At 36.7% G+C, this 16483-nt stretch overlaps 1 protein-coding gene across 2 annotated transcripts; it reads right to left on the bottom strand.

Moving 5' to 3' along the window:
* Positions 1 to 7354: 7354 nt before the first annotated feature.
* LOC110936623 lies at positions 7355 to 9377 on the bottom strand. 2 transcript variants are annotated; one of them, XM_022179037.1, is made up of 5 exons: positions 9111 to 9377; positions 8386 to 8521; positions 8006 to 8259; positions 7697 to 7860; positions 7355 to 7555 (listed from the first exon to the last, which is right to left on the bottom strand). In XM_022179037.1, exons 3-5 carry the CDS (start codon positions 8169 to 8171, stop codon positions 7490 to 7492), a joined length of 396 nt encoding a protein of 131 aa, XP_022034729.1. In that variant the 5' UTR covers positions 8172 to 8259; positions 8386 to 8521; positions 9111 to 9377; the 3' UTR covers positions 7355 to 7489. The 2 variants fall into 2 exon arrangements, with proteins under 2 accessions (XP_022034729.1, XP_022034719.1); XM_022179027.1 differs by having other exon boundaries at positions 8006 to 8521.
* Between the last annotated feature and the right edge of the window lie 7106 nt (positions 9378 to 16483).

Here is a 16483-nt window from a genome sequence, read left to right as displayed (position 1 = left end):
ATGAAAAGTTTGGGGATAATAAAAAATAGAAGCATAAAAATGTGGGAAGAATGTTCATTCTGAGTAAAAAAAAAAACCTCTGCTTGCTATGAATTGATCTGGGCCATAGTGATCTACTGGTGATTGTGGTCCTGTATTTGTTATCTACTGTTCATTCTTAGTAGTTCGTGATTTATATAAAACTTGTACAAATGTAGTTAAGGAAGCGCATTGTGACGAGAAGGTACACAGAAGAAAGCTTATAAAGTACGTAAAAGCATTTTTTATTCTTTTGATTGTCTTATAGTTAGGGCCCTTATAGTTATGTTTTATATAAATAATAAAACAAACATGGTGCCTTAGTTTCACCAGACAGTGACTTGGACACCCCCATGGAAAACAGGTACATTTTTTAATGTATGGAACTTTTGGTTACATCTTTCTTGAATCTAATATTTGTGTACATGACTTTGTAAAACATTTGTAAGGTGACGGTGATCAGGACGGGCCGGAAACACGTATGAGAGGAGGTACAAAACTGTACTAGACGTGATCTTTGGGAATCTAAATAAATATATGTTTCGATACTTGGCTTCGGTACTTTAATGCTAATTGTTTACAAAAATGTATATTTACAGCTCAGCAATCGCATGCGGATAGCAAACCAAAAGAAAAATGTCAAAAGGAAACGAATAAGTTGATGACTGTCGTAAGGGTCAATCAAAAACCTAAATAAGCTACGTAGATAGCGTAAGTAGGGTATCGTATCCACGGGGAATTTGTGGTCAGTGTCACGTTTCTAACTAAGAACTAAATTAACTAGATTGGGGGGTTTTGTGAATTTGATTATAAAAACTAGAAAGCTAATTAATAAAGTTGTAATCAATACGAGAAAGAGTAACCTCTACCCGGAATCCCAATTACCCGTTTAACATCAAAACCTGTTTACCGATTCAAAACACCACATAGACATGGCCTCGGAATTAATGAATCTGATTAATTATCAAGGATAGTTTTTAAGATTCACTATGCCACCTAATAACCCGTTCAATTGTATCAACTACCCGCCAATTTACCAACCCGCTAACAACGCAAGAAACTTGCCAATACGCTTAATAAACGACAAATAATTCAAACACAATGAACGTTTACCAAGAATCCAACACGAGTGGTCAAGCTGTACCAGTTATACGAATTCGTAAACAAGAATTAGTGCAAAACAATGTAAAAGTTCATCCGAGTAGAAGTTACAAGAGAATTAGCCGCGCATCATAGTCATCGTTTCTTCAAGATTTGCTAGAAATTGATTAAACATGAACAACTTGCTTGAAAGATGGAAGATGATGGAAAGTAATTGCCCAAAAGTGCTCCCAATCGTCCTCTGGCGGCTGCGTAATGAATCCCCTCAAAAATTGCGTCCCCTCTTAATTCCCTATTCACCGACATGTTAATGGGCTGCCATGTTGGCTATGTGTAGAATAAATGTCCAGCCCTTTTAACTTTCATTACCAACTTCTTTTAATTCCACATTCTTTATTTGGCCCACAAATCATCTATAGAGCCCCCTAATAATCCATTACTTGTACTCCATGAACCCAACTTATAATTGGCCATAAGTGATGTTTTGTCCCTTGATGCTCCAATCGTATTTTCCTCTCATATGCAAACCTTCAAACACACAAATTTTATTAATCAATTTCATTAAGTAATTAATTGTTTCAACTTCTCTTATACATTTCTTTCTTCTCTCGTACTCCACAAAACACAAGACTATTTGAACACTAATTGCAATTAATACTTCTAATTCAATCTCATGTTTTTTTATATTTAATCTATGATAATTTATTTTATCTCAACTCATTTTTTACACAACCGACAAATATAACAACCAATCAAAGTGGTATCTTTTATAACTTTTATAACCATATCGATGCATTTTTATTATAATTAACATAAACTAGAGTGAACCTAAAATGCACCGATCAAATCCCCACACTTATCTTTTTTCGTCCCGAAAAAATTTTCTGCAATGGGATCACAATCAGAACATTGACATTCAATATATTCAGTTAATTTATTAAAACAATCTAACCACACGTTAACCAAGATTGTGAATATACGGTCCACTTAAACCCAACCGCCGCATTTTCGAAGCCCTTATTTTCGATCTATTAAGTTAAAGTAATTTATAGTTGTTTATGGATCCCACACTCAAAAGACTATGACTCCACCTATTCCCGTTTCAAGCTTATGAGATTAAAAGATCTATAATCTATCGCCTTATATAAAAAACTCTTATATCATTCCGATTAAACTTTATGATGGATGAATGGATGATATTGTGAGCTCACATGCTTTTATATACGATCAGTTCAGCGGACATACGCCATACGAGTCACCATCCCCATGGTTAATGCCATAAACTTCACGTCTTCTCTTTTTTTTATATGTAGCTCAGATGGATTGATGGAATGTTTTTTTTTCGGGCGCCACACTGTTTCGGATTTGTTTTCACAAAAAGAAACAGGTGTGCCAGTTTAATCGGAAAAACTTATAAGTTTTTTACTTATGACGTACCTCTTATACTCTCCACAGTTTCAGTTTTACCATAGCTCCTAAGGCGGGAACCCACAAGACTCCTATTTTAAGTTATTTTATATCAAGCCTAAGGAACCTTTCAACCAGCTGGGCCTACCCACATATCCTAAGTTAGACGTGTGACCGACTGTTCCGTTATCTAATATATATAGTAATTAAATGCCAACGAACTGATTATATCTATCATTTTCCATTTTGTGCAAAAACTTTTTTGGGACATTTTCTATTTTTTTCAATTTTTTTGGATTTTTCTTTTTTCAATTTTTTTTAAAATTTTTTATATTTACGACACGACACGACACTAAGACACAACTAGACAGACGCTAGTCTCCCCTCCCCACACTTAATTCCTTCATTGTCCTCAATGGAGCGAGAAACTATCTATGACACAACTACCAATATAAATAAATATACAAAGATAAATGAAACAGACTCCCCTGATTGACGCGGTTGAATTCCTATGAGCCTTGTTCCACCACAACCGTATAGCATTTCATTCGCGGCTGCTTCAACACGGGACACTTGACTTGAAATTATTCGAATCACTTTCGTCCAAATGGAGATTGAGTATGGACAAAAGTGATCGTCACCTCCTTAGACTTCCCCACACTTCGGTAAACGCATCCGTGAAGATAATTAAAACCTGCAAGAACACACACGCAACACAAAACAAAACAAAACAAAAATACAATACTCTACATCCTCGGGCTGCCTCCCGAGAGCGCTAAGTTTTAGATCTTCAGCCAGATCGTACCTGATATGCGCTACGGTGGTTTCAATGCACATTTACCCCTTGTATTTCCAATGAATGCTCGGAATTTGACATGCCATATCCATAAGCTCGTCAGTATAATTGGCATGTTTAGAAAGCACCTGCGGGTTTGGCTAATCCACTTCACGAGATATACACTGATGTCTTGTAGCGATGCCCTTTTCATCTTCTTCCTCGAACCCTCTTCCCCACACTTGTTAATTGGAATGATTGATATGGGAAGAGGTTCGGTACACACATTCATCTCATCAGACTGCTCTGCCTCATCACCCTCACACACTATCTGATCCACTAGTGACTCTTCATCAGATAAAGGATTCATTGGTGTGGTATTATCCTCCACAACCTCCTCCTCCATGTGAGAATAATCTCTAATATTATCAGGTAATGGTGAAAGACGCTCTTCTAATTCTATCTTCATCTTTAACTTTTGACACTTGGAAACTAGACAGCTGATTCGATCTTCATCGGAAAGGTTGGGTGCTGATAAATACTGCTCGAGTTTGGACAAACTCGCTTCCAACATAGCAAGCTTTTTCTCCTCCTCGGTCTGATAAGTATAGACACCCTCGGGCTCAGAATATTCCTCGGGATGATACTGTCGGTATCCCTGATACGGTCTTGAGATGTACGCATCCATCATTTTTTTATTCCAATACTCTGGATTTTCCAAATACACCGCGCACACATCATCATAATCATAAGTATGATCACGACCGCAACAGAAACATCCCTCATCCGTCCTTGGCTCATAATAAGCATCCTCGTCCCGATCCCATCCATCAGAGTAATAACCATCCTCCACCATTGTATCAGAATCATAGAAATATGGTGGAGGGGAAGGATTATCATAGCAAGGCATCAGTGGTTCTTCCAATTTCGCTTTTTCCCGTCTAAATCGGGCCTCGTGGCAATCGATACACGGGTGAAGTGGTTCTCCGCACAACTTGCATATATAAGAGCCACAAAATATAGTAAGATCTGTCATCCTGCACAAACACAGCTCAACTACCCACGTAAATCACGAACAAACCAGATAAAACAAAAAATATTTTTGGGTTTTTTTTATTTTTTTTTTATTTTTTAGATTTTTTTTTAGAAAGCAAGAACAACTAACTAACTGACTGACTAACTAACACTAAGCGCACTAATTCCCCGGCAACGGCGCCATTTTGATGACTGTCGTAAGGGTCAATCAAAAACCTAAATAAGCTACGTAGATAGCGTAAGTAGGGTATCGTATCCACGGGGAATTTGTGGTCAGTGTCACGTTTCTAACTAAGAACTAAATTAACTAGATTGGGGGTTTTGTGAATTTGATTATAAAAACAAGAAAGCTAATTAATAAAGTTGTAATCAATACGAGAAAGAGTAACCTCTACCCGGAATCCCAATTACCCGTTTAACATCAAAACCTGTTTACCGATTCAAAACACCACATAGACATGGCCTCGGAATTAATGAATCTGATTAATTATCAAGGATAGTTTTTAAGATTCACTATGCCACCTAATAACCCGTTCAATTGTATCAACTACCCGCCAATTTACCAACCCGCTAACAACGCAAGAAAGTTGCCAATACGCTTAATAAACGACAAATAATTCAAACACAATGAACGTTTACCAAGAATCCAACACGAGTGGTCAAGCTGTACCAGTTATACGAATCCGTAAACAACAATTAATGCAAAACAATGTAAAAGTTCATCCGAGTAGAAGTTACAAGAGAATTAGCCGCGCATCATAGTCATCGTTTCTTCAAGATTTGCTAGAAATTGATTAAACATGAACAACTTGCTTGAAAGATGGAAGATGATGGAAAGTAATTGCCCAAAAGTGCTCCCAATCGTCCTCTGGCGGCTGCGTAATGAATCCCCTCAAAAATTGCGTCCCCTCTTAATTCCCTATTCACCGACATGTTAATGGGCTGCCATGTTGTGCTAGGTGTAGAATAAATGTCCAGCCCTTTTGACTTTCATTACCAACTTCTTTTAATTCCACATTCTTTATTTGGCCCACAAATCATCTATAGAGCCCCCTAATAATCCATTACTTGTACTCCATGAACCCAACTTATAATTGGCCATAAGTGATGTTTTGTCCCTTGATGCTCCAATCGTATTTTCCTCTCATATGCAAACCTTCAAACACACAAATTGTATTAATCAATTTCATTAAGTAATTAATTGTTTCAACTTCTCTTATACATTTCTTTCTTCTCTCGTACTCCACAAAACACAAGACTATTTGAACACTAATTGCAATTAATACTTCTAATTCAATCTCATGTTTTTTTTAAATTTAATCTATGATAATTTATTTTATCTCAACTCATTTTTTACACAACCGACAAATATAACAACCAATCAAAGTGGTATCTTTTATAACTTTTATAACCATATCGATGCATTTTTATTATAATTAACATAAACTAGAGTGAACCTAAAATGCACCGATCATAAGTACGTACACACACCCCACTACTAGTTTCCTTCTTTATAAAATATGAAAATCGTAACCGAAAGTTGCTATCTTAGTTTCAGCAGATGGTGACTCAGAGATGACTGCAGATACAGCTCTGCCAATACAGGATGCAATTAGTGTAAAAAAACAAAAAAAAGTAAAACATGAACGGGTGAAAACCCGAAGTGGCAAACACGCAAAAACGACGCATAAGTGGGCTAAAATAAAAACACGTTCGTCCCCGGCAATTGATCCAAAGACTATCGATGATCCTGAAGATGATCCTATAGATGATGATTACTCCTGTAACATGTGGGTTTTATATTATGTACTTGTGTTTTTTTGGTAAATTTTTTATTTTTGTTAACTTAATGAACATGTATTAATTATACTATAAAATTGTTATAATGTTATTAAGAAATCCTAGTAAGTAAAAAAAAAAGTAGCTTACAATGGCGCAAAAAAAAATTATCTTGATATTGCATAGTTATATAATGTAACACTTCATGTTCCATTATCATATACTTATACTATCATATTTGTTAAAAAAAATGCCTTAAATGCTTGTTACATTATAATACATGTTACAAATATCATATGTATTAAAAAAAGAATAACAATAAATTACATCTAATATCTAATATGTTTTCCACAAACTAATTAATACAAAAAAAAATTGTCAGAATAAAAATTGAAACTTACAAATATCTTGAAGGTATAATGAATATTATATGTGGCATTGGGTACTTAAACAAACAAAAAATATATAGAGCCAAAATAAAGTCAAACTACCTATAACCTATAAAGTAAATCTACATCATTATATGACTGATTTGAAATTGTCATTTCCCAATGTAAGATAATATCAAAAAAGGTAGAAAGTCCAAATTCATCTTTCCTTAGAACTGAAAAACAATCTCTTTCTTTCTCATAGTTGTTTTCAAAATTCATCTTTCACAATTGAGTCGTCGGTAACTTACAAAATTCAAATCATCTAGAAATATAACACTTAATTCAAAATTTAAAACCTATTGCATTTATTTTATATACATAATAAAAACTTGAACTATATGTAAATAATTACAAGCAATATAGTCATTTTTATTCAATGTTTGCAAGAATCTTGATCCTCATCTTCATAATCACTTACATCACTACACCAACATTATTTCTGTAACACAAAAAATGTAACATGCATTTTTTGTTTTGATTGTTACATTTTTTATGTAACACAAAAAAATGTAACATGCATTTTTGCTTTGATTGTTACAAAAAATGTAACAGACATTATTTATGTAACACAAAAAAAATGTATCTGGCATTATGGCCCCTGGCATTATTTATGTAACACAAAAAATATAACATGCATTTTTTCTTCGATTGTTACATTTCTAACACACGGTTACATAGTGTTACATAAGACATGCCTAGATCTTGGAGTTTCGTAACTAAGATGCAAAAAATTGTTATGGGAATTGTTACATAAAAAATGTACATGTATATAAAAAATATAACTTCATTAACAAGAATCCAATACATAAGAACTTAAATTAAATTGTTTCCATTTGTTCAGATCTGAAAACAAGTTTTACACAAAAAAAAATGAAAACATCAGTAATAAAAAACAACATATCCAGAAAACAAGAACTAAATGCTTCAGATCTTAACCAGTTGTTCAACATCGACCTCGTAATCTGAAACATCGAACCGTCATATGAACCACACCATGCTTCACGTCACTCTACAAAAATCAACAAATTTAACTGTTAAAAACACTAGATCTAAGGCCGATTTAAGAAAGGAAAAAAACTAGGAAAAAAAACACCATCTCCAAAAATAAATCGAGACCTGAAAAATAGAAACAAGAATTCAAGTAACTAACCATGGACCACACCGCCAAGTAGCTACTAAGTGGTTTTCCGGCAGGAGGAACCACCGTCACCTCCACCACTTGAACCAGATCTGAATCTGATGTTGTATGGAACTGTGCAAAAGTACAATTCTGAACACCATCTTCATCATCATTTGTGCCATTTTGATTCAGAACTGATGATACACATAAAAAATAAAAAACAAAGAAAATGACTCAAGAACAATCCAATGAAAAACTAAACAAGAAATGCTTAATTTACAAAAGTACTCGTATGCATTTAAAGCTGTACATTTAATAAAACAGAAAAAAAACACTCACCTGGAAACTCTGAAGAAATAGGTTCAGGATCTTCAACAACCCTACTCTCAAACAATGCATCTTCATCTTCATTAAATACAAAAACAGGTGAAAGATTATGTGGAACAATATTTAGGTTCAGGATCTTCAACAACCCTACTCTCAAACAATGCATTTTCATCTTCATTAAATGCAAAAATAGGTGAAAGATTATGTGGAACAATATTTAGGTTCAGGATCTTCAACAACCCTACTCTCAAACAATGCATCTTCATCTTCATTAAATGCAAAAACAGGTGAAAGATTATGTGGAACAATATTATGAGGATCTTCAACAACCCTACTCTCAAACAACACATCAAATTTATTTAAGCTTGAATACATGAAAATGAAGAACCAACCTCTGTAATCTGAGCCTCTTCTGAAATTGAGTCTTCATGCTCTTTGGTTGCCAATTTGAAGTCAACCTCTACCTGTGGCTTGACTTGATTCGACCCTTTAATATTTTCTCAATTCCCATTCCTCCCAATCTGTAAACTGAAAAATAAACAAAACAACTTTAAAAAGTCAATAACACTAAAAGTAATAATATAGGATTCAAAAATATATCTGAACTTAATCTCAAACCAACCTATTCTAAAAGCAGATAACAAAACATTATGAAACCAAGGGTGTTACTTTGATCTGTTCAATCATTTTACAAGTGTTAAATTTCAATCTATGATTTAAATATGTAGAACAAAATACCAAAGGCCATCATCTGATGTTCTAAACAAATTAACAACTTGAGATCTGCTAACAAAAGGGGGCATCTTTCATTGAGGCATTAAAACAAACACCTGGTGTGCATGTAAACTCAGTAGCTAAAATCTCTTCCAAAACAAAACTAGCAAACGTACAACAACACAACATACATCCCCAATTTTACATCTGCGGAAAAAACCCTATGGACTGAACACAAAACACTTCATAAATCAACCGCAAAACAAAAATATGAACAAGAAAACCCTGGTCACAAATAGCAGAAATCTACAGTTAATAACAATAAACAAGCACATTTCGGCAAACGTAAAAAAGTAAAAAAATGTGTAATTTCACTAGATCTTTGCCTGGTTTGAACAAAAACCTTCAGCCTCTCTTTGAGATCTGATTCTTCATCACCAAAGTTTAGATCTGAACCTCAAACGAACCCTAAGTGCACCGGCAAAACCACCCCATATCGGCAAACGAGATAGATCTGGTAAACCCCCATATCGACATCTTTAGATTTGTTCCGAATTTCTTTGATCTGAACAAAGTGGTGGTGAGTTTTTTTGTTAGAAGAGAGAGATGAATGAGGAGGGAGGTAGTTTTCATGGAGATGAATGAGTTCTGATCTATGGAGAGAGAAAAGTTGTCAGCATTCTCTAAAAAGGAAGACTAGTTACATCTTCTGGCCATGTGTAAATTGACGTAAATACCCCTCTCTTCATATTTATGCACATGTGACGTGGCTGAATCCTAGCCACACATGTAGGTTTCTTGGGTTTAGTTAACTGGAGTGAGTTTTCTCCTTATAATTAGCCTATATATATATATATATATATATATATATATATATATAGTAGGAGTTGGGTGGAAAGTTTATTTTTCCTAGAAAGTCTAGGAAGGAATAAGAATTGGACATGTGTCATCGAGGGATTTTAAGTAGAAGGGCTATCATGTAATTTCATATTTTAATTTTATTTTTGGAATGTATCTTCATTAACTAAAATTCCATGATTTTCGGAATTTTTATTATTTTCGAATTCAAATCTGGAAGTCAATGTGTTCATTAACTAAAATTCCATGTCACATTACATCGCATATTCCATTGTTCAGAAGATTACTGGAATTTATCAGCATGTTCTTGGTGCTGTGTTTTAACAGTTTACAGTGCTAAAGCCAATTTTTTTTTTTATAGATCCCACAATATAAAGATGGCAAAACACAGGGTATGAATCTGATTGCTGTTAAAACACAACTGTATGAATCTGAATGCTAAAACACAACTGTATGAATCTGATTTCTGTTAAAACACAACTGTATGAATCTGAATGCTAAAACACAAGTGTATGAATCTGCTTGCTGTTAAAACACAACTGTATGAATCTGTTTGCTGTTAAAACACAACTGTATGAATCTGAATGCTAAAACACAACTGTATGAATCTGCTTGCTGTTAAAACACATTTGTATGAATCTGCTTGCTGTTAAAACACATTTGTATGAATCTGGATGCTAAAACACAACTCTATGAATCTGAATGCTAAAACACAACTGTATGAATCTGCTTGCTGTTAAAACACATCTGTATGAATCTGCTTGCTGTTAAAACACAACTGTATGAATCTGTTTGCTGTTAAAACACATCTGTATGAATCTGAATGCTAAAACACAACTGTATGAATCTGCTTGCTGTTAAAACACATCTGTATGAATCTGAATGCTAAAACACAACTGTATGAACCTGCTTGCTGTTAAAACACATCTGTATGAATCTGAATGCTAAAACACAACTGTATGAATCTGCTTGCTGTTAAAACACATTTGTATGAATCTGCTTGCTGTTAAAACACAACTGTATGAATCTGCTTGCTGTTAAAACACATCTGTATGAATCTGGATGCTAAACCACAACTGTATGAATCTGCTTGCTGCTAAAACACAACTGTATTAATTTGCTTGCTATTAAAACACATCGTCAAGAAAACGGAGATGATAAGAACAATATTTGAATGGTGATGATGAACTCGAAGATGGTGGAGATGGAGAAGTGTTTTAATTTGATCCGGTGCTCTCCATCGTTTCTAAAGTTATCTTCTTCCATGATTGTAGTTATTTGTGGTAGGGATTGGGGTTTCCAAGATGGGTTTGGAGAGAGAGAGAGGGAAAATCGCTTGAATTTAGAAACTGGGCGGTTATCTAATTGATTTAAAACACGGCCATTGACAAAATTGCCCCTACTCATTTAAAACAATCAATTAATTAAACTCAAATATTACAAGATTGCCATTGATTTAATCTCAACCCTCAAACACACCAATCGGATGGACCAAATCGCTTCCTAGACTTTCTAGGAAAAACACACTTTCCGTGCGAACCCTACTATATATATATATATATATATAGGGAGAAGATCATGTGAGAACCACCTCTTATTGCGAGAACCGCGAGAACCAATGTGAACACAACAAAAAATGCCTAAAAATAGCTAAAAATCACACAAATTTTTTTTTAATATTTTATATATAAAAATCGCTACTTTTCGAAGCAAAAAAAAAATTAAAAAAAATTTTTTTTTTTGCCACTAAAAGTAGCGATTTGAGCATAAAAAATATTAATTTTTTTTTTAGATTTTTTAAGGCTTTTTGAGGGTTTAGTTTTTAGCATTTTAGCTTTGGGAGGGGGGGGGGGTTTAGGTTTTTTTGGGGGTGGGGACCTAACCCCCTCCTCCCCCCCCCCCCCTAAAAAACCTAACCCCCCCCAAGCTAAATGCTAAAAAAAAAAAAAAAAACCTAAAACCCCCTCCCCCCTCCCCCACCCCCCAAAAACCTAAACCCCCCACCCCCCCCCCCCCCTCCCCCAAGCCAAAATGCTAAAAACTAAACCCCCAAAAAACCTAAAAAAATTAAAAAAAATCTAAATTTTTTTTTTGAATTTTTTAATATTTTTCATGTTAAAATCGCTACTTTTAGAAGCCAAAAAAAAAATTTTTTTTGGCTTCGAAAAGTAGCGATTTTTTTATAAAAAATATTAAAAAATTCAAAAAAAAAATTTTTGTGTGATTTTTAGCTATTTTTAGGCATTTTTGGTGTGTTCACATTGGTTCTCGCGGTTCTCACAATAAGAGGTGGTTCTCGCATGATCTTCTCCCTATATATATATATATATATATGCAAGGAATCAGGAGAAAACGCACTAAAGTGTGAGAACGGATCCCGGCCCAACACGTGGTACGCAATATAGTGAAGCGCGAAGGGGCTTTTTTGTCCTTTTATATTCTTTTTTTTAAAACGCGTCTCACAACACCGCTTTATTTTTTTTGGCGTTTAGTAAGATTCAACAAATACATGGCGTTCTTATTGTTTTTTGGATCAGGAGCATAGTAAATATTTTGGCGTTTATAGCGTCCCCAAATTTAATAAAATCATTTAGTAATTATAAGTTATTTTCCTCCATGGTGTTTCCCAAATTCATTAGGTGTTTTTGTAGATTTTCAATAGTTGATATATGTTATCAATGTACATTTTTTGGCGTTCATGGCGTTTTTAAATTCATTAGAAATTTAAAAGAGTACAGCTAAGACGAAATCAAACAAAAACTAATAGTCTTCTGTAGATGGTATTACATCTGAGATGTAACCATCGCTTTGTTCATCATTCTCCTCAGACTCATCATCATCATCTTGTCCAATGGCGTATAACGCCATAATCTCGTCTCTTCTTTGTTCCATCCTATACTTGAATGTATTCAAAACGCTGGATCTAGCATTGTTCGAAGGTGCTAAATCACAGAGTTGTTCAATAAGATGTAGTCTGTATGTGTTCAGCACTTCGTCCATTGTCAATGAATAATCCCCCCCCCCCCCCCCCGCGTTGAAAGCTCACCCTCACCATTCTTGCTTGTTCATCCAGAATCCAACTGGTAATTTTTGGTAGATCAGTATCTTCAACATCAACATCATCATCATCATTTTTTGGAAATTTTCTTTTTAATCTTCTTATTACCGTTTGATTCCTCTCACGAACGTAGTCCACTAGGACCCCATGTCACACCCCAACCGATGGCGGAATCATCAGGGCGCGGCACTGAGCGAAACAGATTGTTCAAAGAAATTCCATAACAACTATTATTACCAAATAGTTTTAAATATCACGTCCCATACCGTGACCCATAAGATAAATCTAGTTATTACAGACATAGATATCCTTTAAACAAAACAAGTTCCGACAACTCAGATTTAAACACATAAATATAAATTGTCTTGGTTTCTAGACTCTTCCTAGCCTCGATTTCACAGCAGGGAAGCAAGTAAGCATCCTAAACACCTGTCGCATACGTTAAAATAAAGTAAATACATATAATGCAAAGGTGAGCATACAAGTTTGATAATAGCATATAGAGTTCGAATAGTTTACGCATAACCAGCACGTACACAGATAGCAATGATGCATGTAAATTATCGACATGGACCTATCAATACCAGTGACTGCGGGTTGACTGTCCGATCGGACAGTCCCGTTCGATCGGCCGGTAGGCTCGATCGGCTGGACCATTCGAGTGGATTGTTTCTTCCTCTGGTGTGTTTGTGTTTGAGGATTTGAACTTTTGAAGTTTTCGTTGCAGCATTTGAGAACACTGGAGTGTTCCTACCTTTCAAGTCGGTCGATCGAGCGGTTCGCTCGATCGGCTAGCTCACTCGATCGGCTAGCTCACTCGATCGGCTAGGAACTTCAGGAGTGGTCCTCAACTGAATGTCACTCGATCGAACAGTCTGTTCGATCGGCTGGTATTCCTACTACGAACGAGTTGTGAAAACGATATAGTATCTCATGATCCGAACAGTAATGTTTACCAATCGAGTGACCCATTCGATCGAACATTACTTCGTCAATACTATACTTCAAAAGTTTGGAAAAGTGGGACGCCATGTGCTAGACGATCGGCTGGCCCGGTCGTTCGGCTGGTGTGTCCGATCGGCTGGGCTGTTCGATCAGCCTAGCCGTTCGGCCAGCAAGTCTGACCTGGTCGGCCTTTCGTCTAACACTTGGCTGTTTGGTTACTTGTCATTATATCGAGGTAGTTTGATAACGAGTTGAACTATGATACCTTCGTTCTTACCCATCCCTCCGGCTCGGACAGGAATCACCCAAGTCCGGCCGGTGAACGGTTCGGAACGTTGGTTTAGAGTCTAACCCAAAATCGGTGAACCTTGTATCTAGAATCCGAATCTTGAACCCTTTAACTTGTTAGAATGATTAGTTAGCCGGTTCAAGCTCCGTTTCTATCAGTTTGAGGGCATTGAGTGTAAAAGAGTTGAAAGAAAGTTGGAAATCCTTCTTTCAATCCTTTACACCATGAAAATGTTTAGATCCATGATAGATCTTAACTTGTTTATGTGGAAATCGGTTAGATCTAAGCTATTCATGGTTGAGTGATGCCAAAGTCTGATGTTCTTCAAGAACACCATGATGACATCACCCAAGAACACTTAGATCTTGGTGATTTCACGGTTAGAATCCAAGTTTTGAAAGATAGAAAGGTGTAGAATCAGTTAATGATCAAAAACGTACAAGATCTAGAGTGAAAACTTACCGGGATTGAGAGAAATCTGAGAAAAGGTGAAGAATAGGAGCTGGCCGGTCAGAACTTTCCAAAAGTGGAAATGAAGACAAGGACAACCCTATTTATAGGCTTCCAAAAGAGGAAAGTGGCAGCCGATCGGCTGGGAGCTCCGATCGAGTGGGCTGCTCGATCGGCTGGCAAGATGCTAGCCGATCGGCTGGCCTGTCCGATCAGGATGCTTCCTGTTCGATCCACCACGCACTTTGAGAAATTTTGCGACGATTTTCGACGTTTCGATTTCGATGGACGATGATACGAATACGATAGAGTTCCTAGTCAAATTACTTTTAATCCCAACCACTATATCTAACATACAATCTTCTATAAGTCACATTTCGATGTCGGTTTCGATTAAGTTCGATTGCTTTTCGATTTTCGATTGATTTGCTTGAATACCACACCAAACATAAAGTAAACACGCACAAGTAACACATAAGGCTCACACACACGTATAACAATACCAAAATTCGCATAATTCGAGTCTCGAGTTTGGTTGATTGATAGATCGGTTTGATTACTGATTAGTTAACTTTATCGCATTGTTACTTCCTACTATTCACAGTCGTAGATCGGTTCGCGTTTAAATACATTCGATTACTTCGATTCTTGCTGATTACAACACTTACTCCACATAATACAACTAAAATATAAAATCGACTATCTACAGTCAAAGAAAGTCAAAGTTGACTTGGACTTTGACTTTGACTTTGACATTCGAAAACACGGGGTGTTACAGCCTCCCCTTGTTTAGGGAATTTCGTCCCGAAATTAGGCTCGAAGGCTACACAACACCGTGATTTACCAATTTGATACTTCAGATCTATTTATTTAAACAACTGCGGGTACTTGGCCTTCATGTTGCTTTCGAGTTCCCAAGTGAACTCCGCGCCTCGTTTGCCTTCCCATCGGACCTTCACGATCGGGATGCGAGAGCGCCTGAGTTGCTTGGTTTGGCGATCCATGATTTCGACAGGCTTTTCCACGAAGTGTAATGTTTCGTTGACCTGAAGATCGTCGAGTGGTACGATTAGATCATGATCAGCAAGGCATTTTCGGAGGTTAGAGACGTGGAAAGTCGGGTGGACGTTACTGAGTTCCTCCGGTAATTCGAGTCTGTAGGCGACTTTTCCGATTCTTTCCAGAATCCTAAAAGGTCCAACATATCGAGGCGCGAGTTTCCCTTTCTTGCCGAATCGGAGTACACCCTTCCAAGGTGATACCTTTAGGAGTACGTAGTCACCAACTTCGAATTCAAGGGGCTTGCGTCTTTTATCGGCGTAACTTTTCTGTCTGTTCCGAGCTTTCACCAAGTTGTCTCGAATCTGGTGGATTTTGTCGGTCATTTCTTGTAGAATCTCGGGACCGGTTAGTTGCGAGTGACCGATCTCTTGCCACACAATAGGCGATCGACATCTTCTACCATATAAAGCCTCGAAAGGTACCATTTGAATGCTGGCATGATAGCTGTTATTGTACGAGAATTCTACCAATGGCAGGTGTTTGTTCCAACTACCACCAAAATCTATAACACACGCTCGGAGCATGTCTTCAAGAGTACGGATCGTTCTTTCAGTCTGTCCGTCGGTTTGAGGATGGAATGCAGTACTCAGATTAAGCGACGTACCAAGGGCCGCTTGAAACGTTTCCCACAATCGCGAAGTGAACCGAGCGTCACGATCCGAAATGATGTCACGAGGCGTATCATGATTATGAATGATCTCGTCAGTGTAGATTTGGGCTAGTTGTTCCACCTTGTAGTCTTCTCGTATCGGAAAAAAGTGGGCTGATTTCGTTAGACGATCAACTATGACCCAAATACTGTCGTGACCTGATGGCGTGGGCGGGAGTTTTGTTATGAAATCCATAGCTATGCTCTCCCACTTCCATATGGGTATTGGCGGTTGTTCGAGTAAGCCAGAAGGTCTTTGATGTTCAGCCTTGACTCTTGCACAAGTTAAACAGCTTCCAACGTACAGAGCGATATCCCGTTTCATACCTGGCCACCAGTATTATAACGCAGGTCCTGGTACATCTTGTCTGCGCCGGGATGAATAGAATACCGGGATTTGTGGGCTTCGTTCATGATAATCTTTCGCAAATCGGTCCGCTTAGGGATCCAAATTTGGTCCAGATA

The sequence above is a fragment of the Helianthus annuus genome, chromosome 1 (assembly GCF_002127325.2).
Source record: "Helianthus annuus cultivar XRQ/B chromosome 1, HanXRQr2.0-SUNRISE, whole genome shotgun sequence".
NCBI lineage: Eukaryota > Viridiplantae > Streptophyta > Magnoliopsida > Asterales > Asteraceae > Helianthus > Helianthus annuus.
Note: the sequence above shows the minus strand (reverse complement) of the source record. Positions and strands in the feature narration are given on the sequence as shown.